Source organism: Marmota flaviventris, chromosome 11 (genome assembly GCF_047511675.1).
Source record: "Marmota flaviventris isolate mMarFla1 chromosome 11, mMarFla1.hap1, whole genome shotgun sequence".
Classification (NCBI taxonomy): Eukaryota; Metazoa; Chordata; class Mammalia; order Rodentia; family Sciuridae; genus Marmota; species Marmota flaviventris.
In genome coordinates this window covers 65,906,552-65,929,982 of record NC_092508.1, presented here as the reverse complement: position 1 = coordinate 65,929,982, position 23,431 = coordinate 65,906,552, and the positions used below count along the sequence as shown (strand labels likewise).

Genomic DNA, 23,431 nt, shown 5'->3' with positions numbered 1-23,431 from the left:
CTATGAAATGTCATTCATTTCTTTTTCTCTGAGAATCAAATTTAACTAGTTGTCCTATATTATTTTTTTTGCTGAAGCTGTCAATTCTCAAATGGTACTTTTTTTTTTTTTTTTTTAGGTACTGGGCATTGAACCCAGGGGTGCTTTATGACTGAGCTACACTCCCAGTCCTTTTTGTTTTTTTGTTTTGAGACAGGATCTTACTAAGTTGCCCTGGTTGTCCTTGAACTGAGCCTCCTTGAGTAACTGGGATTAGAGACATGTACCACTATGTCCTACTCCCGTTGATCTTTTGCAAATCAGATAACCTGATCCTCAGAGTTGGGGGACTTATGATATTCTTTTTAGATATACATGAGAGTAGAGTGTGTTTTTACGTATTATACATACCTGGCATGTAACCTCCCATTCATGTGGTTATACGTGATGTGGAGTATCATATTTGTAAGGTATATTTTCTCTGGTCCTTTCTTTACAATAGATAACAAAACAGTAGGAAACAGGAAGAGATTGTGAGAAGGAAGGATTAAAGATTAGTTGAACATAGGTAGGATTGTAAGAACTCAGTGAGTTACCTGTGACAGTTTTGAAATTTTAACAAGATTCCCACATAGAACCAAAGTTTAGCTTCAACCATTCTTCTAAAGATGTTCAACTATATGTTTTGTTCATCTTCTTGATTTGATGTATTTAGCCAACTTCTCCCTTATCTTCTTCTTACATCCTTTCGGCTTCTGATACTTTCTCCTTGTATCTCACCATTCTCTTTATTGTCTTAATATGCCAGAATAAACAAAATGAAATAATTGGACATAGACTCATAGAAAACCTAGTGTTCTGAGCAGATTTTTTAAAATAAAACAATTCAGGAGCTTCTGAGTAATGGTTATATCTAATACAAATATGGAATAAAATGGCATATGTGAATGAAAAACAACATTAATAAGCATATTTGTTAGTGTTTTAAAATAAAGTAGTTCTTAATTAAATTTGGCAATAAACAAGGGAGTGTTAGTGTGTTAGGGTCCCCCAGTTATTTTGTTGCAGCCGGACTGCGGCATTAGTGCAGAGAAAGGGGAATCCCAAGCTGAGAATCTCGTCACATGGTAAACTCATAAACTGTAGCAAAAAAAATGAGGAAATAAGATAAGATTTATTGGGTAAAGAGAAGATGTTGGCTTTGAAACAAAATGGAATTTGTTACAACTTATGAGTTAGATTCTCTAGGGTCCTACCTACTCAGTGGGGCTCCTTGTTCCCAATGTTTCCCTGTCTGCCCACTGCTCAAACAGTTGAATGATCAAGGGGCAGATGTCTGATCCACGAGAAGCCAAAATTTGCTCAGCCCTTAGAATGTTAAACTTTAGCTGAGACATCCAGAGAACTTATGGGAGTACAGACATGTTAACGGCAGAGATATTTGATTAGTCAGAGGAGACAGATCAGTGAAGATCATGACTTCTGACTACCTGGAGCTTTCAGTTTAACAGGGAAAACAGACATGATAAAGTGTGAAAATGAAATTTCATTCATTCATTGAACAAATATTTATTGAGCACTTATTATGCATAAGCGCACCATTCTAGGCAAGGAAAACAAAGATCCCTGCTATTCATCTTTCCATACAGGATAGAAACAATAAGTAATAAACATAGAAGCACATAAAAATAATATGAACTTAAAAGATGATAGATACTATGGAAATAAAAGTTTAAAGGAGATCAGAAGGAAAATTATATGAAATGACCTAAAGGCCAAAGAAAAATGGCAGGTTGGAGAAACTGAAAGATTATTACAGCTGAAATATGAACAAGGCCAGTGGCTCCAAATGAGTGTGAAGAGGTTAGCCAAGCTAGATTGTTAAGAACTTCCTAAGGCATTTTGAGGATTTTATCTTTATCCTAAGGCAATCCAAAACCACTTAAGAATTTTAAACTATAGACTGATGTGATCACATTTGCACTTTAAATTTATCATTCTGCCTGCAACCTGGAAAACATGTTGGGAAGCACACAACAGTGGGCAGGAGAGAATGGTTAGGAGGCTCTTGTCCTCATCCAAGCTAGACAAAAGTGTCCTTGCCTAGCTTGTGTTTCCTGAGTCAGACAATGGTGGCGTTGATAAAATAGCTGCTATCTGTCATAGACATTCAGCTTCTCATGTTTAGAATAAGGTAATACCCATTGTTATGGTTTAGATTTGAGGTGTCGCCTGAAAGCACCTGTGTGAGACAATGTGGGAAATGTTCAGATGTGAATTGACTCAGTTGTAAGCGCTGTAACCTAATTAGTGGATTGATCCATTTGATGGATTCATAATTTAAATGGATTAATGGTTGATAAGTGTAGGCTGGTAGAATGTACCTCAGCCTCTGAAACCATGAGCTGAAATAAACTTCCCATCCTTTTGGTCACAGTGAAGAAAAGTGACTAATATACCTGGCAAATTTTTTTTGGCCTTTGATGTGACATAAAGACAATTGGAAATGTCCACTCCCTTTTCATTGGTTTTATATCTAGCAAGTTTAATTATGCCTCCTCATCTTTAGGAAGAAAAATGTAATATGAGTTATTTCAGGAGCTATGGCAACCATTGTCCTTGCCGGAGTTTACCTTTACCCAGACATGAATTGCCACTCTCAAGTTGAGAGAGCTAATACAGAACACAGGTAAACAAGGCATGCATTGCTTTATTAACAGGGTCTTCGTGCTAAATCCTCATACTTTTTCTCCTAATAAGATGGTGCAGACAGTGTAGGAGAAGCCATATATTCCTTTTTCACTCTTCTATTAAGTTGATTAAAGTTATATACTGGTAAGCCATGGGCTATTGGGCTTATTTTATGATGATATTTTGATATTCTCATATAGTATTCTTAAAAGGCAGGGACACTAGGCAGGTGTCTTGCCTCGTTGCTGCACAAGCAATTTAGCATTTTTGCAGTTTCATAAGTCCATGGAAAGTTTATCCTCCCTAGTAGTTTTTCAAGTGTTTGACTTCTAGCTTGGGTACTGTGCCCACCTTAAGAAACTAGTTTCTAATCTCATTTGTCCAGGATCTAGCACAGGTTCTTTCAGTTCTAGACAACCAGACAGAAATTACATGCAACCTTCAACTCCATTGCTTCAGATCTTGCCTCTCCCACATAACAAAGGGGGAGAAAAAGACTTTTTAGTTCTCATAACATCTCTACCAAAATTCCCCTTCATTCTTGAGGATGTGGAAAAGGGAGAAGAGGACTAAGTACCTCCTTCTGTGATGTTGGGACCTAGTTCCCTGTAGCCCAGTTGAATGTCCTTGATTCTTGAGAAATCTTCTTTTCCTAGGGATGCTGGAGGGAAGGAGAATGGAGCTTAGGAAGGACGTGGCTTTTAACTGTTCCCATTGCAATATCTTATTACAAAAAATGTACTTTTTAAACATAGGTTTCCATCTTGTATTACTTTGTGTCTTGGAGTCTCTCCCTCGTGAATTATTTTGCATCTTGTTTGAAGTGAATCATTTTAAAATTTATATCCTGTCCTACTTCTATTTCAAGACTTTACTTAAAATATCTTTTTTTTCCTCTTCACCCTGCTCAGATTTGCATGAACATTTTATGCATTTCACACTCTTTAAAATGAAGAAAATAATATGCTAATCTGAATAGTCATAAAATCAAACTCAGAATATTGGATTTGATTCCCAGCAGAGTGGACAATTCCTATTGCTATCTGCTATCTCTATTGTTTCTGTAACAGTTAGGGAGAAGATATGGACTAATGAAATAAAGGAGTAGAACACAAATTTGGAAATATTCTCTATCTGATGGAGCCCAGCAGAGTGGGTACTTGCTCCTTGAGGACAGGCAACTTGCTGCCTTTTTGTATCCTTTTTGTATCCTCTGCTCCACTCAAGGAGTTAACCACACATATAGGAGTTACACACTGTATATAGATGAATCAAAACTAAGATAAATAGTTACGATACATATAATACTATGCTTAATTTTACTAGAAATCCCATTAGGGATGGCCAAAGAAGATATTTTTGACTAGAAATTGAGTGGAGTGGTGGGGTTTTATGTATTTATCTAGCATTAGTGTGTGGACACAACCAGGGAAAGTTAAATCCAGGAAGGGAGGTACTGTATCACTGACTAGAATTCAGACAAATGGTCCTCACATCCAAGTATGCATCAAAATCCCGTAATTTGGTGCTTCACAAGGTACAGAGAGTTCTAAGCCCTACTTCCTGGAAATCTCCAATTTAGTTTTTCTGGGTGGGGACTGACAATTTTCATATCTCCATCTCCCTTCTGGGTAATAACTGCTGCTACTGATTGAGGGAGCACATTTTGAAAACTACTAAACCAGACCTTGAAGATCTGGCTCAGCTCATACAGTGTGAAGAGGCTGCTTGCTCTGTGATTTGCTCAGAGAAGGGATGAGTTTCTAGATTTCAGAGAGCAATACTGAGATAGTGGAACTGAGTGGATAGTTTTAAGGGAATAGTTTAAGGGCCTTGCTTCCTCTTGATCTATAGGACTGAAAACTGTACTCTAGCAGCAAAAGAGAATGGCTTGGAGAATCCAGATGATAGTTAAAGTCAGCTGACAAATGAGGTGGATAAACAGAATGCATGGAATTGACCTAGTAATACTTTTAGCTGAGTTAACCTAATTTAGCAGTGTAAAAGCATGTACATACATCTAAGCTAATTTATATACAGCTTTATTCCCTAAAATGTTCTTATGTTGCAAAAAAAAAAAAAAAAAAAAAAAAAAAAAAAAAAAAAAGTTTATGCCCTTAAGCTGACTGTGCATGTCAAGAAAAAAATGGAGAAGGTAAAAAAAAGGGGGCAGCCCAGGGAGAGGGGAAAACCTATTTATCTAAGAAAAATGATTTAGAAGGACTATGCCCACTGGTTGCTCCCATCTCTTCCCACTCAGTTCATGCTATCTCCCAGGTAGAAAGACTTAGGAGATTTCTGAAAAGTAACAACAGCTTCAGGAAGCAGGTGGCATGGGGACACGTTTCACCTTATTTCAATATTGAAATGGAAACTACCTAAAATTCAGAACTGATTTCATATGCTTCATTATGCTCAGCTAATTAGGTTTTTTGAATTTTAAATCATGAGTATAAAGTTTTCAATACTGTTTTTAGTGTTTCTTCCAGATGAATGTTGTATAATACACTAATTACTTTGGACTTTGTGGGACATCAACATTTATTTTCTTCACAGAATTTTGTGGACTCAGGTGGATTTTTCTCAATTTGCCAACAAAAAAGGGAAGAGTGGTATGACATTAAATGAACTATGCCTAAAAAAGATAGAAATGTTTTAGTCACCAAATGGTCAAATAGCTACATTTTATTTTGTTTATGTTTTTGTTAATTTGAAAATAGAAAAAAAAATACCTACTTAGTGATCCTTTCAAGGAAAGCTATAGCTCTGCTCATGTATAAAAAAGCCACATAAAAGTGACTCTGGAGACCTTGGCTACACGTTCAGCGGTCAAATATTTCAATGCTTCGCTGCTCCCGTTCCTGTTACAGGTACATGTGACAGCGCTGCAGCTATGAGTGGAATTTTAAAGAGGAAGTTTGAAGAAGTTGACGGCTCCTCTCCCTGCTCCTCTGTGCGAGAATCGGATGATGAAGTTTCCAGCAGCGAAAGTGCTGACAGTGGGGACAGTGTCAATCCGTCCACATCTAATCATTTCACCCGTGAGTACCCAGACCGTTCCTGAAGCTGAGTGCATGGTGCTACTGTGAAGGAATGTGTCATCCTGGACACTTGTATTTTTACCTTTGTTGCTATTTTTTTTTAATTGGTTCTTTTTAGTTATACATGACAGTAGAATGCATTTTGACATAATTATAAAAGCATGAAATATATCTTGCCTCATTCAGTTCCCATTAATTTTTTTGAAACGATCAAATAGAAAAATAAATTAAAATTGAAATATTTTTGAATGAGCTTTTATGACTCTCGGTAATTTTTGGCAGTAGAGTATTTGGTTGTGTTTTCCAACCGATCCAATGAGAATGGACATTTTATTATTACTATGTTTTTGAGGAAGCATCTAGGACCCTGGGATAAGGAGGAAATATGGAATACATCCAGATTTGAAAACATGTCTCCTCCAGAAACTGAAACCATGTTTGGGGGTGGGGGATGCTGCATTTAGGTGCAGAAGGCCTCAGTTTTGGGGAGAAAGCTTAGACAGCCATGTGTTGAAAAGAGATGGGGAAGCATCAGAACTCCCTGGTGTGCAGCCTGCAGCCTCTTCCCTGCTCATCCTTATTAGCCATCAAGAAAAAAAAAAAAATGCTTTCTCTTTGATTCATTTTTTCTACCACACTGTAAGGTAAGCCCTTCCTGTCAGACAAGGTAATGTGAAGTTGAAAGGACTAATGTGAAAAATTCTTAAGCTAAGGGACACTGACTTGTAATAGCTAAATAATCCTTTTGCATGTGTTTCCTAAGCTGGAAGGTTTTAACCTGTCACAGTATAATGATAGATAACTTATCTTGGTTCCTTAATTTTCTTATTGGTTTATTTTATGAATTTATGGGTCTATAATACCAAATTTAATTTGGAAATGTGGCAACTCCCCCCCCCACCAAAAAAAAAAAGCTCAAATGAATTCAAATTTTTTTTTTTTTTATTTACTACTCAATAACTCTAGAGCATGAGATAAATATACTAAAATCAATAGCATTTCTTTAAGCAATTAAACTAATTAGAAAATATGATGAAAGGGCAATTATAACTACTATAGCAGGAAAATCATAAACTATTTGGGGACAAAGTTATTGTGTGATGTAGGTGATTTACTAATATGTATCTCATGATGGCATAAAATGAGCTTGTGCTTTTAAGAAAAAAAGAACATAGATATTTACTTCTGTGGTTTTAATACTAATAGTGACAATAATAACACCCCTCCAAGGTTTTGCAAAAATCAAGAACAGCACATGAGATGACATACATAAAGGAACTTTGTAAAATGTGAGGTACTAAGCACAAAAATTATGACATAGCTAACATTTATTGGATACATTGTATGCTCCATTGCTAACTAAGGCTGAGAGAGTCTAGGCTGCCCAGGATCACACAGGACTTGAGCCTGCATAAATACACATGTCCTGCTCCATCGTCTTTACCTTTCCTGCTCATTCTGCTCCCTACATGATACTGGACCTATCTTTAAAATATTTTTTATTGTGAATTATAAAAAAAATAGTAAAGAGGCAAATTATATTTCTGGTTATAAAGGTATATAAAGCTATTAATGCTTTCTAGATTTATTTATAAATAAGAGCATACAATCTCAATAAAATCCTTAACCATATTTTCTTAGAAGGTGATAGAATGAAAAAAATCTATTTGGAGAAATAAGCTAATGCTAATAAGAGGATATTTTTAAAAAGGAAGGTATAAATGTTGAAAAGCCATTCCAGGTATCAAATTATAGTTAAAAATTATGTAAAACTGAAGGTTTTTTTCTCCTTCCAGTGTGTATCTTGTAGGAAACCATGGAAAATCCCAATGTTATAAAGAGGAATTATATATATATAAGAAAATGATCATTATTGAGCAATGGAAAACAAAATAAATTTTTAAAATAAATGATTATACTATTGGCAAACTCAAAAAAGAAATAATTTAGATTTTCATCTTATGATGCATGACAAAAAACATTCCAGATGGATTAAATAGATAAATATTTTTTTTTTAAATCATAAGGGAAGTTGCATATTTGTGAGGCATTTGGTGGGATCATTACATGAGCTTTGAAGTAATAGGCAAATAAATCATATTGGAAAACACTTAACATATTTAATGATGTAAAAATATTTCAAACCTAACTGCTACAAGAAAATAAGGCCCAAAGAAAGAAGAGAAAAATTTATATTGGGAAAATATATTTCATATGGTCTAGGTTGATTTTTTAAATAGAATATTAAATACATATGTAAATATTTGAGATGAGAATTGAGATGCACCTTCTTAAAGATAATCCAGTAGCAGGAAATATGATTAGCATGAACTTTAAGGCATTTAACAACAATAATAAAAAAGCAGATTAATGAATAATACTGAGACTTCAGCAAGACCCTGTCTGTCTCTAAATAAAATATGAAAAAAGGGCTGGGATGTGGCTCAGTGGTTAAACACCTCTGGGTTCAATCCCCAGTACCCCCCCCCCCCCAAAAAAAAAAAATATCTATCTATCTATCTATCTGTCTTCACAAGTCTGCACTTCAGAAATTTTTGTCTGAAAGGAGAAACATCAAAAACAAGGGGGAAGTCTATAAATGAAATTTTTGATGTTTTTTGGTAGGGTTAGGGTTAAGGTTAGGATTAGGGTTAAGTTTAGGGATTAGGGTGTGGGTTGGGAAGGGAAAGTGGAAGAGTGGCGAAATGATCTGTTACATATGGTGACTCAGTGAGTATATTTTCATGATATTTATGAAGACTACATGGCAATATATAAAATGCTTATGAGATAATGTTATGTAAGAAAAGAACCCAAGTTTCTTCTGTACTATTCAGCAAAGATCATAAAATGCACAAAGGCAAAGAAAGATTTAATGTATAAGAATTGGAAGCAGTTCAACTTGTTGAAGAATTAGAATGATGGATAAATTTTTATATTTACTACTTCTTATTCTTATTAATAGTCTATGCATTCCCACACAAAACATGTTTCAAATTTAAACAGCAAGAAATAACTGCAGTTCACATTGTGTTGGTGTAGGCTAAATAGCAAAGGTTTGATGAGTTGAATTATACAATACTCTAGTCAGCTCACAAAGACTTTTTTTTTTATCATTTATATGGAGCAGGTATTATTTTTCCCATTGGAGAAAATAGGCTTCTTTTTATGATGCCCAATAATGTATTGAAATGTTTCAGCGCACCACATAATATCAGTGGTAGTGGCCTTGGTTAGTTTACCAAAATGCTGATTTAACTATACTAAATGGAGTCTGGTAGATACTGTCATTGATTTTTAAAGATAATTAAATAAATGCTTTACTTAGAAGTGCCCTTTTCACTGAGTAGTCTTCTTTGTTCTCATTTTGGAGGAAATGATAAATTAGGAGAAAAAGAATCAAAATGCAGAAATTCTACCTAGAATATTTGCTCTATATAAGTGCTGAGCGTTTTAACCAATGCAAGAGTTTAGAAGGGTTTCTTATTTCTAAAAATATATTTCACATTATTTGCTACTCCATAAATTCATATACATTTTAGGGACTATTTTATCTATTATATTATCTAGGTTAAGGTAAGACTTTATATTCAATGTCTTTCTGATCTGAATCTATGGTCAACACCTTTCATAAATGTCTCCATCAATGAATTCTATTTCTTTACTTTTCCACTGTCAAAAATAAAGAATGATGATCTTGGAATGAAGAATCTTTTGAAGACTATCAGATTTATTTATCATTATGAAACAATTTAGCTTCATATTGAGATTTTTAAAAATGCAGTTACCTTTATTTAAATCTCACTCTTCATAGGGTTCGTCTTTCAAACTAAAATATCTTATGTACTCAATGCTTTACAAGTGCTAACAGATTGTATAATGTAACGTTTTGTTGTTGTTACACATATAGAAATTGATAAAATGGTTTGGAACATGTCAGCAGCTGTTGTAGTAGAAAATTCCATGCTATTCTAGGCTTTCTGTTAAAATATTCAATTTGTACCACACCACATTATGATAATAACAGCTTCAAAATGTAAATCTGTAAGCGTATGATGGCTTTTTACTTCATTTTTTTAATCCTGCTAGGCAACTACATACTTACCAGTTATTAACCAAGGTCATATCTTGCTCTTCCCCTGCGGTAGAAGCAGCAGATTCTGTGTGACTTTGGAATGCTTTGTTTCACCAAATCCCTGTGCTCTGTAGCCAATCAGCCTGTACTTGAGCACTGTCAGAAGGAGAGTTAAAGAGAAACTGGAGAAGGATGATTTGTTTTCTGCTTTCTCAAGGTTCTTGGCACTTCACAGGAGTAACAAGAAGCTGTATGATGAAACATGGTCCCAAAAGGAACATATTTTTCCTGCAACATAGCATTTCTACAAATAAATGTATCTCAGATAGGAAGTAAAAAAAAAAAAAATTGAGAGGTAAAAGGATAGACTTTCTAATTGCACTTGAAAGCATGCGGTGGATGTCTTACAGAGGGGTAAGATTTTTAAATTTACAGAACAGTTTCACATTCTTGAGATATTTTAATGTTCAAAAGTTGCTGTGTGATTAGGAGTTATTATCATGTCCATTTCATATAAAAACTAGCAATCAGAGATGTATTTGTAATTTATCCAAGAGCTGAGAGTTACACTCTATGTTCCTCTCCTTCCATACCTCCCTGACCTTCCTTTTCTCTCTGAATACACAGCATAAGTGCACAGAGTCAGAGTGCTTTTTCACTGCTGTTTCTTACCACTGATTCTACATTTCACAGTAGGAGTGGACATAAAGAATCAGTGGAAAACAAATTTTGATGTGAAACTTTACTGGACGTATGACTGACATCTGTCTAGCATGTTCTGTTTAACACAGGGTTAAAATACCTTGAAGATTTAGATACATTTTCAACAAATAGAATATATTATGTTACAGGCTGTGTGCTAGGGTAGGACCTTTCATATGTGTCAAAGTGATAGATTCCCAATAGTAAATACAATTGAGATACAGCGACATTTCATATCTCCTCACTATTGTGATATTATTTCAAGAACTTACTTTCGTAAAGGCAGTGGTAGCAATCTAATCCTCAATCAATGGGTGCCTAGCACCTAGTGAACACATAACATCTATTCGTGTATTTGGATGAATCCATGCACACTTGTTAGACATTGGCCCATTCCCTGCACTACTACTAGGAACTGGAAGCACAGCAGTAAATACAACATGCTCCATTTTCTGTAAAAACTCATAGTCTAGTAGCACTTTAGCACTTTTCCAACACATCCTGTGTTGTTTTACATCATAGTTATTTGTGCAGACACCTTATCTTTTCTGTAGATTTATAGAGCTTGACTGTATTCTTTCCATTACTTAGACTAGTACTGGTTCAATTACTGTTAGATACTTGATAAATAACATTTAGTCTTGGAAAGAACTGATTTTTGGGGGATGGAGGGCATACAACTAAACTTTATAAAGTTGCAAAAAAAGGAAATGCATTTATAGACTTCATAATGGCATGGAAATTAGTGGAAATAAATGTCAATTGAGAAGTTAATTCTGTAATTTATGATATTGATGGGTGTTCTTATGATACATCACAATCTTGGTTTATCAGTTATGATATCCAAATACATGTAATGGTGAAATGTGCTTAAAATAAGGCCCCACTGTAATTATGCATTCTTAACATGAACCTTCTTGGTTTCATTTGCTTATATATAGCTTTCCCAGACAGAAACATCACTGTTTAATTGGATGCTGTGCAGCTATTTATGCAGTAGCTATATAACACACTTGAGGGAATCCAACTTGCTTTCACCTTCACCATCCTTTGAATCAGCTAGGGAAAAAAGGCATTACTAAGTCAGATCACTAACATCGTATAAATACAGTTCATTTAGCTCTTGTTTGATTTGTTTTAAATTCAGGATGGGGACCTTGCCTTAATAAATGGTAACATTAGATTTAGCTCTTTATTTCAGTCTACCGAGATTTATTCTAAAAACTTTTTTGTTTTTTTATATATTCACTCTTTCTCCCACAGTCATATTCTTTATGGATATATCTCATATCCACCCATTTATCTCCATTTGAGTTGTAGACACAACTGTCATCTCTCCTTTGTCCTGTTGCAAAGCCTTCTAGTTGCTGTCTGCTTCTTTGCTTGTCCAAGCCTCAGCCTCTTCTCTATGCAACAGTCCTTAAAACACTGCCAACCCTTAACCACTTTCAACTGGACTGCTTACTGTGGCTTGCAAAACCCTCAACAACACCATAAGATTGAACCTATGCTCTTCAGCCTTCTCTCCATCTTTAAGCTCCAGCCTCACTGATCTCTGATCAAGTCTTTAAACATAGAAAAAAAGCACCATGCTCCTGCCTGGAACAGTCTTCCCACGACTAACTCTTTATATTTCATAATACCACGTAAGATCAGCTCTTTAGTGTAACCACCCCTGGGCACCCCACCTAAAGTATGCTGGTCTGAAATTGTCCTTTTATAGTAATAGGTATGAAAATTATAAATATCTTAGAGCTTTTTTCATATATGCAGGAAAAAAAAAAACACAGATGAAAAAAGTTTGGAAAAAATATGTTGAAACTGGGTATTTACAATTTCCTACCATTTTATATATTTTTTTCCACAATGCATTAACAATGTATATGTAGGTCCAATTTATTCTAAAATCCCTATAAAATAGTCAAGGGCTAAAACAGAAAAAAATAGTCAAGTAAAATATTGAACAAGAATAAGGAAAGTGAGGAAGGGTTACGCTTATTCTAACATTTCAATATTTAAAATTCTGAAGTAGTTAAGACCCAGGAATTAGCTCTAGTCTACACATGGCAAAAACAGCTTAAAAATAGACCCACATTTGAATGACATCTTGGTATGCAACAGAGGAGATATTTTAATGATTTGGGAAAGAAAAGACTGTCCCAATAAAATGGCCTTTTAATTAAAAAGAGATTAAATTATATCCTTGCTTCATACCATATATGAAGATAAATACCCAGTGAAGTAAAAATCTAAATGTAAAAATATTTAAACTGTAAAACTTGAAGAAAAGTATAAGAAAATGTATTTATACTGAGGTAACATGCAAAAAAGAGTGAAACATAAATATTATATATATATATATATATATATATATACACACACACACACACATACATATATATTTAGGCATATTAAAATAAAACCTCATAAATGAGAAAATATAGCATTATGAAAGTAAAAAGATGGCCTATAGACTAGGTGATATTTTAAAATCATTAAATGACAAGGAATTAGTGTTTGAATATAAAAAGAACTATGTAACTAAGGAACAGGTAATGCAATAAAAATAGACACAATATGAACATATAATAAATGGAAAAAATGCTAATGTGATTATGAACCACTCTAGTAGAAATTGTAGAAATTAAAATGGAAAGAAGACACTGTTTCATATACATCATCAGATTTAAAAAATCAGAATTTTAAAGTTTAACACCACCTCCATGTGTTGATCAGCTGATTGAGTTGGGGTCTTGGCTAACAATAACAGGAGTGTCAGGGAGATCAGCCTCATGTGAGACTCTCATGAAGAGTTAAAAATCAGACTAACTTTTCATTGTTAAAAGATTGCTTAAGCTATAGTTTGATATAATGATATATTGGATATAGACTGAGTTGAAAACCAGGATTACATGTATACACTGTTAAGTAAAATACATAAGTTTCAAAATTCTACTGCTTATAGTGCTTACATTATTAATACACACATTATTAATAACACTTTATTTTGCAGAATAAAGTCAACACAGGAAGGATGACACAAAACAATATAAGATGAAGAGTAGAATAATTTGCGGTGATGCTTCAATTCTGCTTTCTTTATATTTTTTAATTTATTTTTATTTTATTTTATTTTTTTAATATTTATTTTTTAGTTTTCGACGGACACAACATCTTTGTTTGTATGTCGTGCTGAGGATCAAACCCAGGCCGCATGCATGCCAGGCGAGCGTGCTACCGCTTAAGCCACATCCCCAGCCCAAGATTTTATTTTTTTTTATACACGACAGAGGAATGAAGAAGCAATCTGAAATAAATAGGGCAAAATATTGATGGTCATTAAATATGAGTATTAAAGTATGTGTTACTTTCCTGAAGTTTGAAATATTTTCATGATTTTAAAATATAAAATTTAGAGTTCTTTTGTGTAAGTTTTAAATACCTACTATGTAAGTTTTATATAACTTTCTCTTGTAAAAATCCATGTATCACCCCCACCTCTCCCCGTTGTTCTCTTTTTGGTAATACCCCTTTTTTATTCATCATAGTATATAACACAGTTCACAATATTTTATAGTATGTTGGTTCTTTTTGAGAACCTGTCTGGTTTGTACTCATATTCCTATTAGGGAAGGGCAGACTTGTGGCACAACACTATGAACTTCCAGGCAAACTTGGTCATTAATGAGAACTAAGTTTCACAAGGTCATTGATAACCTTCATCTTGTCCACAGTGAACAGTCATGTAACATCATCCATCAATTATTTGCTTGAAATCCTTTCACACACATTCATTGCTTAAGTCCTAAAATGTAAGGAGCCTTACCTATTCCAGGTATTAGACAATCAGCCCTGCAGAGACATTTTGAAAAATCACCCATGGAAATGGCATCTGTGCTTATAAAATACATGGTACATTATCTTGCTGTATGTGCAATAAGTCCCACATATTCCCGTTCTCCACCCTATGGTGCTAAAACAGAGTATTGTCTCTTTGATGATCATCAGGAAAGTATTAGTCTTTTGGGAGCTGTGATGAAGGAAGGAGATTTAGGTTTGCAATGATTTTTCTTTCCCTAGTGAATCAGTTCAATGTGTGAGAATGGGATTCCACTGCAAATTTGTTTAATTCATAGTATGCCTCTGATAGTTTCTTTTGTTGGAGTTATTTATAGTATATGTGAGGACATCATTCTGTTTTCAGTGTTTATGCTTCCGTACTATTAGTGTTCCCACGTAGAGCCCAACTGAAAATTTTGTTTTGTGCTTTTACTTTGCAAATTCCACAAAAAGTGAAAATCATATGAATTATTGTAATAAATTTTGTTTGGGGCTGTCTAAACAGGTAATAGACTTAAAGTTTATACAATTAAAACTGTAAAAAAGTTTAATAATATAGGACTGAGAAAAATTGAGAGGTGATAGTTGGAATAAAGAGTTGTACGTGTATGTCATTCCCCTGGCAATGGAAAATTAGAGAAATAAGTCGAATATTCATGTATTCAATGATTTTTTAAAAACTATCTTTAAATCTAACTTTAGCTGAAATAAAAATGTCCACTCTGAAGCATCTCATAACCATAAAGAAGTATTCTGAGTTTTTCCTTTATTTTTTAAAATTTTCTATTGATTTATAATAGTTATTCACAACATTAGGATTCATTTTGACATAATTTTGAATGTAGATAATATAATTTGCTCTTATTCCCTCCCCAAGTATTTTCCTTATTCTCTATTCCCGCCTCCCCCTGTAATCTTTACTGATCTTTCTGCTATTTACTTACAGTTTTTTTTTAAATTAGTGTCTTGTGGATATGCATAATGGTGAGATTCATTCTCGAATATTTATATATGTATATTAGAAATTTAAGCCAGATTCATTCCACTATTTCTCCTTTATCTCATCCTCCCCCCACCTCAATCCCCTTCTTCTACTCTTCTGATCTTTCTTCTGTTTTTGAATGGAATTCCTCCTCCCCTTTCTTTTCTCTTTTTTTCTTTACTTTTGAATTTTTACAAAGAAAAGCAGAGATGAATGAAGAACTAAAAAGTTCTTTTGTGTAGTTTCAAATACATATAATTATCTGATAAGAAATATTGTTTGTAAAGCTAAATATCTACATTTGTGTCATTTATGAGCTAATTGTGTTTAAATATTGGTACACTTGGGCTTGCTTTGTGAACAGAATATGCAGGCATTTAGGCAGTGTACTTTAAATGATTTTATCTGTCTTAAAATATCTCTACCATATGACTGAAATTCCCACCATTAATGTGATTCCCCCGGGATGATCCCTGTGGGATGGCTATTAAAATTCACAGATATATAGTATCTCACTAAGTAGTTAAGTAGTTTAAACTGTAGTGTTGAAGTCAAGTTACCTAATTTCTCATAGAAGATTATCTACTTGGAGGCAATATTATAATGTCTTTGATTTTAGGTTTCCTTATCTAAATATATTATAAGTGAAATTGAGTGAATGTAGGCAAAAATGCTTTACATTGTACTGAATCTTTAGTAACTGCCCAAAAAGTGATAGCTGAGGTGATTGATGATGGTGGTGATGATGATGTTTTCAAAAAGGAACGACCCAAATTTTACTAAAGCTGTTCTAAAACACAACTTGAACACAGAGTAGAACTTCAGACAAAAGTCAATAACAGTAGTCGTGGATTGGGTACAGTAAGAGAGAAGTCTGGAAGAGATCTTAGATGAGTAGTAAAACATCTTCAAATGCAGGCAGGTCATGTAACTGTGAGAAGCACAAGAGGGGATGAATCACAGCAGCTATGAAAGGAGGGATTCCCATTTGCTCTTTCAATTCTTCCTGGCATTAGTTTTAAAAAATTATGAATTCAGAATAATTGCAGCAGTAATAACTGGCATTTATTGAACTTTCACAAGCATTCAATGGGAGTGACTGCAGTGACAGTTTACATGCACCATCTTACTTAATTAGCACAAGCTATGGGGCATCTGATGCCTAGATTTTAAGTAGCTTCCCAGAATCACAAAGCTAATAAGCAGTTGGGCCAGGTTTTGATCCTTACTGTGGGTCCTGTACTTTATTACATTGCTTCCTGCACAGATATTGAAATCAGCCATATCAGTCATTCTTATTCTAGATCACTTTTCAAATTTCTGGAAACATAACATTTTACATCTAGATCAGGAAATATAGCATAGCCTATTGCTGTTTAACAAAACAACCCATGGATCCCATATTAAAATGAGACAGTTTCTACAATATTACATTAATTGGCTTCAAACTGAATATACTCTTCAGTTTGTGCTAAATTTTTCCTACATAAAATTCTTTGCAGAGGTATCATAAACCTTAATATTCAAATCAAATATCATGGCTGACATTTGAACTTTGGCCTCTTGGATTTTTCTGAAGCTGAACCAACTGTCATTTTGTTGTTTGTTTAATTTTTTGAGTTGTATTTTTCATTTTACTCAAAGTCACAGGAAAAAAAGGAAAGAAGAGCTGCTGACAGTATTATGACTGAGAGGTAATACTGGTGTCCTGGCCCCACTCAGCCAAGCCTGTTTCCTGGCAGGAAGTGCTCCAGAGCTGCCGAGACAGGGGTGTTTTGGCAGCTGTCTCTCTCTTGATTGACCGCATCAGCCTTTAAAAATATCTATGGATTCATTAGTGTCAGCCATATGCAGAGTCCTCTTGTAGACCATCTTAATGGAAACATGTGAGAGCTTTTATGAGTGCACTCCAAGATGCGATTTATGGGAAATAGCCACAGCAAGTATTTGCTTGATGTCTTTTAGACTCATTCCCCTGAACTCTAGCCACTATTAGAACATCAATAAAGCATGAGGTTTGTGTAAACACCAGGACAGATAAATAAGTGTGGGCATAGGTATTTCTGGAAATTTTTCTATAACTTTCAGGGAAATTTGCTAGAAGAAATAAATAGTAAGACGAAGCTCAATAAATTAGAGGGCGGTAAAGAGGGAAAGAAAAGATAATGCAGTTGATTGGATTGAAAATGAATATTTACATACTCAGATTATGGAATTAAGAAAAGAAAAAGGATAGCTAAGAGGGGAAGCCTTGCAGAATGATAACTGTGCTTGGCTCAGGTACACAGCACAGTCAGCCAACAAAGTGGGTAATAACTAGGAATTATAAAACCAATTGCTACTGTTCTACTTTCTGTAGTGTGTGTGTGTGTGTGTGTGTGTATGTGTGTGTGTGTGTGTGTTACTAGAGATTTGAACCCAGGACCTTGTGCCTGCTAGGCAAGAATTCTACCACTCAACTACATCTGCAGCCCTTTTAAAAACATTTTAATTTGAGACAGAATCTCGCTAAATTGCCCAGACTGGCATCAAACTTGTGATACTTCGGTTTCAACCTCTCTTGAAGCTAGGATTGCAGGTCTGCACCAATGCTCCCAGCCAAATTAGCACCTCCTAACGTTTCCAGTAAAAATACTGAATCTATTCATTCCAACCTCATAATAAGGGTAGTTTTTTTCCCCCCTTCAAATGGTTAAAAAAAATGTAAGGTCTTTAAAACCTGATGCTTACTTTTATACCTTACCTATGTTAATATTCTCACTGCAATCTTATAAAATGGGTATTATTTTCAATCTTAACATTATAGATGATGAAACTATAGTTTCAAAAGGTTTAATATTTTTCCCAGGGTCCTGCCTGCCTCAGCTAGTTCATCTTTTTCTTCGTTGATATGTAATTCTTAATCTAGCCTTTGTTTTGACCTTTGCAGAATTCTGTATGGGTGTAATTACATTTTCTAAGTATCAAATCAAATCATTGTTGAATTATGTAATTCAAGAGAGTCTTAATTGCATAGCTTTTATTTATATTGCCAAAAGGTAAAAAAAAATGTTTATGATTTAACACATTCTTTTTTTTTTGCCTTTAATTTTTTTTCTATAAAGATTACCTTTAGAATGCCCAGATAAAATATTTATAAAACCACACCAAGACACTTGCCAAAGTACTACATATGTGGAGATTTTCTTTAAAACATTATTTTTGTGGTTATTCTTGGCAACTAGTTAGTTCTCCTGTTTTCAAAACTGTGTTATGGGTAGGGTAGTAAAATCAATTACCCTAAAATTTCTGAATAATATAGTGTGTGTATGTATGTGTGTGTGTGTGTGTGTGTGTGTGTAAATTCATGTGTGAAAAAGTACTGTGGATATGGATTGGATAAGTGTTCTCCCAAAGGACCATGTGTTAAAGGCATGCTTGTCATCTTGTGGGGCTATTTGGATCTTGTGGAATTTTTGAGGGAAGGAAGTTACATCATGCGGGGGAGTGGGGTTAGGGGTGAGGGGAAATATCATTGGAGTGTAAACTGGGACTCCACGTCCTTCTCTGTCTGCTATCTGGCCATCATGAGCTCCTCTTCCATGGGCTCCTCTACCATGGGCTCCCACTAGGGTAACTGCCTCCACAGGTCCAACTCAACAGGGCCGTAAGACCTTGATCTGAAACTGTGAATCAAATAAAACTTTTGTCTTATTAAGTTAATTATATCAGGGGTTTTGGGGGGTTTTTTGGAGTGATATAAAGCTGACTAATACAAATGCTATAGGACCTACATTGATTTCACTAAAGGTTTAAGGACATTCGATGAAAGTATCAGTTGTAAAAAATATTATTTTACCCATATCAGGAATTTTGGGAGCTGGTTATTAAACATGGCCATATTAACATTAAATTAAATTTATAATTAATTTTTTGAGAGAATAATAAAAAAAACTCCTTCATTTTATAATTATTTTAGTACACTTTACTATTAGTTTTGTTTAGTGGTTTATTTTCAGTACTGAGGATTTAGCCTGAGTAGTAGTTGTGGTCAACTAGCTCAGTTAATTTGTATCTAAAGTTCAAGTTGGAATTTGAGTGCCAAGATTAGGTTCAATCCCAGCCTGACAAGTGGACCAGCTTCATGAACAAGCCCTAATTTTGAGAGAGTTACAGGTCTGTTCTAATATAGAAACTGACTAAAGGATAGATAAGTTCAACTATATCACAGTAAATGAAAAATTTAGTTTAGAAAAAGAGATCTTTTTCTTTTTTCTTGTTCTTTTTTTTTTTTTTTTTTTTTGGTGCATAACATTTGCACATAATGGCTAAATTTGTTGTCACATGTTTGTACGCATCACACAATATAAAATTATAATTTGGCTAATACCACTCTCCAGTGTTTCCCCTTTCCTTTCCATCCTCCCTCCCCTGGTCCCTTTTCTTTATTCTACTGATCTAGCTTCAATTTTCATGAGGCCCCCCCTACTTTTTTTCCTTTTTTATTTCTATTTTCCACATATGAGTGAAAACATATAACCTTTGACTTTCTGAGTTTGGTTTATTTCACTTAACATGATGGTCTCTAGTTTCATCCATTTTCCTACAAATGATATAATTTCATTTTTCTTTATGGCTTAATAAAACTTCTTTGTGTATATCACATTTTCTTTAGTCATTTGTCTACTGACGGATACCCAGGCTGGTTCCATAGTTTGGCTATTGTGAATTGTGCTCCTATAAACATGGGCATACATGTATCACTGTAGTATGATGACTTTAATTCCTTTGGATAAATACTAAGGAGATACAGCTGGGTCATATGGTGATTCTATTCCTAGTCTTTTGAAGAACCTCCTTTATGATTTCCATAGTGGTTGTACTAATTTACAATCCCTCCAACAGTATAAAAGTGTCCCTATCTGCTGTTGATGAACATTTTTTATATATTTTTTTTTGGCCGTCTGCATTTATTCTTTTGAGAAGCATCTATTTAGTTCATTTGCCCATTTATTAATTGGTTTATTTGGTTTTTTTAGTGTTAAGGTTTTGAGGAGACACACATACACACACACACACACACACACAAACATATACTACATACTAATCCTCTGTCAGAAGAGTAGTTACCAAAGATTTTCTCCTATTCTGTGTTTTGTCTTCACATTCCTAAGGGTTTCCTTTTGTATACAGACATTTTTATTTGATGCTATCCACTTTTTAAGTCTTGGAATTTTTCTTGAGCTTTAGAGGTCCTATTGATAAAGTCATTGCCTGTGTCTATATGCTGTAGTGCTGACCCTATGATTTATTCTAGGAGCCATATAGTTTCTGTTCTAATGTCTAGGTCTTTGAGCCATTTAGAGTAGATTTTTATTCTGGGTGAGAGAAAAGGGCCTAGTCTCATTCTTCTACATATGGATAACCAGTTTTCCCAGCTCCATCTGTATCTGGTTATTAGTGCTAGCAGTCTTTTGGTGAAACTTTGGATCTTGTAAGTATTGTGTTATGTCATCTGCAAACAGTGATAGCATAACTTCTTCCTTACCTCTTTCCATTCCTTTTATTTCCTTCTCCTGCCTAATTGCTCACTCAGGGATCCTTAGTAGTCCTTGTTATCAAATTAGCTAATATTTACTAACCACTAATCAGCACTGAGATTTAATGAGGCTCTACAAAGTTCACAAAGCTAGGCATACTTTCTATGGAGGAGTAATAACAGCAGGAAGATACTATGAACCAAGAACTAAACAATCGAATATTTCCACACATTATAGCATTTCATAGAATTGTATAGCCAGCATTAGAAAATCTTTGCTGTCTATTCACCTCTTCCACTTATCCAGGGACCACCTTAAACAAATTATATATGTAGTAAGATAATAGCCTAGGAATAGTACAGTGAAGATTAGAAATAATAACCTTCCTAAGAATGTGAAATGCTTGGAGAATTACAAAGGATATTTATAGAACATCCAAAATTTGAGTTGGTTTTGATAAAAGAATTGATAATGTATTGGAAGTTGGAAAAAAAAGAATTATACCAGGATTGTTCTCCATTATCCTTAAGAGTGTTGTTATTTATGTGGGGGGATATTTAGGAGGCTGTTCAAAAGCACTGTGACATGAGGAGCACATTCCTCTTCATTCAGGTACACTCTCCCAATTTTTCTTTAAGAGTTTTAAAATTATACAGATCTCAGTCCTACTCAAGATAGTGGGTGACTTTGTCTTTTAAGTTAGAAGGTGCACAGAGACCCCCAGTAGTGCTGAGGGTATCTAAATTTTGGGAAAAAAAGAATAAAATATAGAAAAAGAACAACAAAAAGAGAAGTATAGGCAAGTATCTTCTAATTCATCATTTTACCTAAACTTGTTTCTAGAAGAAGGCAGAATAACCAGGGATTTCTAAGGACAAACCCCTCTACTCTATCCTACTTTTCCACTTATTAAGTTATAAAATTTAAAAACCACAAAGTATATTTTCCTCCTACCCAACTGTGTTTTGAATCAAACTCCACAATCTGAAAACTGCTACTGTGGTTCACATTGACTCTTCTTGTTACCAGAAAGTATTTCACTAGTGTGTATGTTAGGAAGCAGGCGTTGCTTCTTCGTTAGTTAGGTTGTTGGTAGGTTGTTGGGGGCCACTTGTGATATTCTTTCTTTTCTTTCCTTATTTTTTTTCTTATTATTGTTCCTGGGGATCAAATTCAGGGTCTCATATATGCTAAGCCAGTATTCCAGCATTGGGCCACCTCCCCAGCCCTAACATGTTATGTTTAAAAATCAATTATGACCACCCACACACACCACACAAATCATTGTCAAAAGAAGACGACTTAAGAGTTTATCATTTTGCCTGATATTCCAGAGCTTAGCCACTGGCCAATATCCTTGTATAAAAAAAAAATTGACTCTGATTATTTCCGTACTAACTCAATTTGATAAATATTACTGAATTGCTTATACAACCTCCTAAGTCAGAAGGACTCTTTATCTTTAAAATTCTAAACTTGGACATTTTAAGAACAGAGTTTAAAGAGTTCTTTCAAACTTACTAGAGAACCCATTTATTTAGTAATTAGGCTAATCTTGCTACTCTGATTGAGGAAGAGACTCTTGGAATAATGCTTGGTAATCCAAAGACAAAGCTCAGATGAAGGGCATATATCTGAAGTGCACACCCAAAGGAAATGTACTTCCCTCTTATTTCTAGGGAATTTATTTGTCACCTGATTGGAAAACTTTTGAATACTAGAAATAAAGACAGCTTTGTGTTTTTAAAATACTTATTAGGAGGTTTTCTATAAATGTTATAGAATAAAGCATATAAGCACTATACATTTTGACAGTTTTCCCTGTTGTTAAATTTGATAAAGTCAGATCTATATAAATCTCACAAAATTATCTATATAACCATCTACTGTCTAAAAATTTAAAGTGTAAAATAAGGAAGAACATCAAACTTTACAAAGTGAATAAAGACTACATTTTTAAAAAATCTGTGAAAATGCTGCTATGATTAAATAAAACTCATTTGCTTAAAATAATTCTAAGTTCAAAGTGGCTTTTTTCCAATTAAAAGCTAATATGAGGATAATAAATGTGATGTTAAAAGCAAGCCCTTGTCTTGAAATATTGATAAACCATTGCCCTATGTACTAAAATATAATTGACTCAGAAAATAAGAATATGTCTAACAGGGCTGGTAAGGTAGTCCATTTGGTACATGTTAGCATTTCATAGATGTTTCCATTACCTACAGAATAGATTACTTTGTTAAAGTTAACATTACATAAATGTTCATTTGGTTTAAGAATTATTTAGGATGTTAATAAAGCAGAAAACATTTAATTTTGTTACAGGATTTGTGAAATATTGCAGGCTCTCTTTTGATAAATTGAAACTGATTTTCCATTGTACCCTAAGATATCAGCCAGTGGTGAATAGTAATAGTACTGGTAGACCATGAATGCAGTAGCTAATATCTTACATTTAGTATTTGCAATGTGCCTCATCATTCAATGGATCCTCACATATTTTCATAGAAGGTTATCTTAAGGATATTATATTACAAGTTCTTTCTATACCCCAAAATTCAAGGTTGCCCATAGATTAAATAGCTTCAAGCTTTATTTT

General features: G+C 34.2%; 1 protein-coding gene across 2 annotated transcripts in view; it reads left to right on the top strand.

Moving 5' to 3' along the window:
* Csrnp3 (cysteine and serine rich nuclear protein 3) overlaps positions 1-23,431 on the top strand; it is a 184,835-nt gene that overhangs the window by 102,384 nt on the left and 59,020 nt on the right. For both annotated transcript variants that reach the window (XM_027946151.2, XM_071619382.1), the window contains exon 4: positions 5,541-5,711. In XM_027946151.2, coding sequence (XP_027801952.2) covers positions 5,541-5,711 — 171 coding nt within the window. The remainder of the gene's footprint in view (positions 1-5,540; positions 5,712-23,431) is intronic.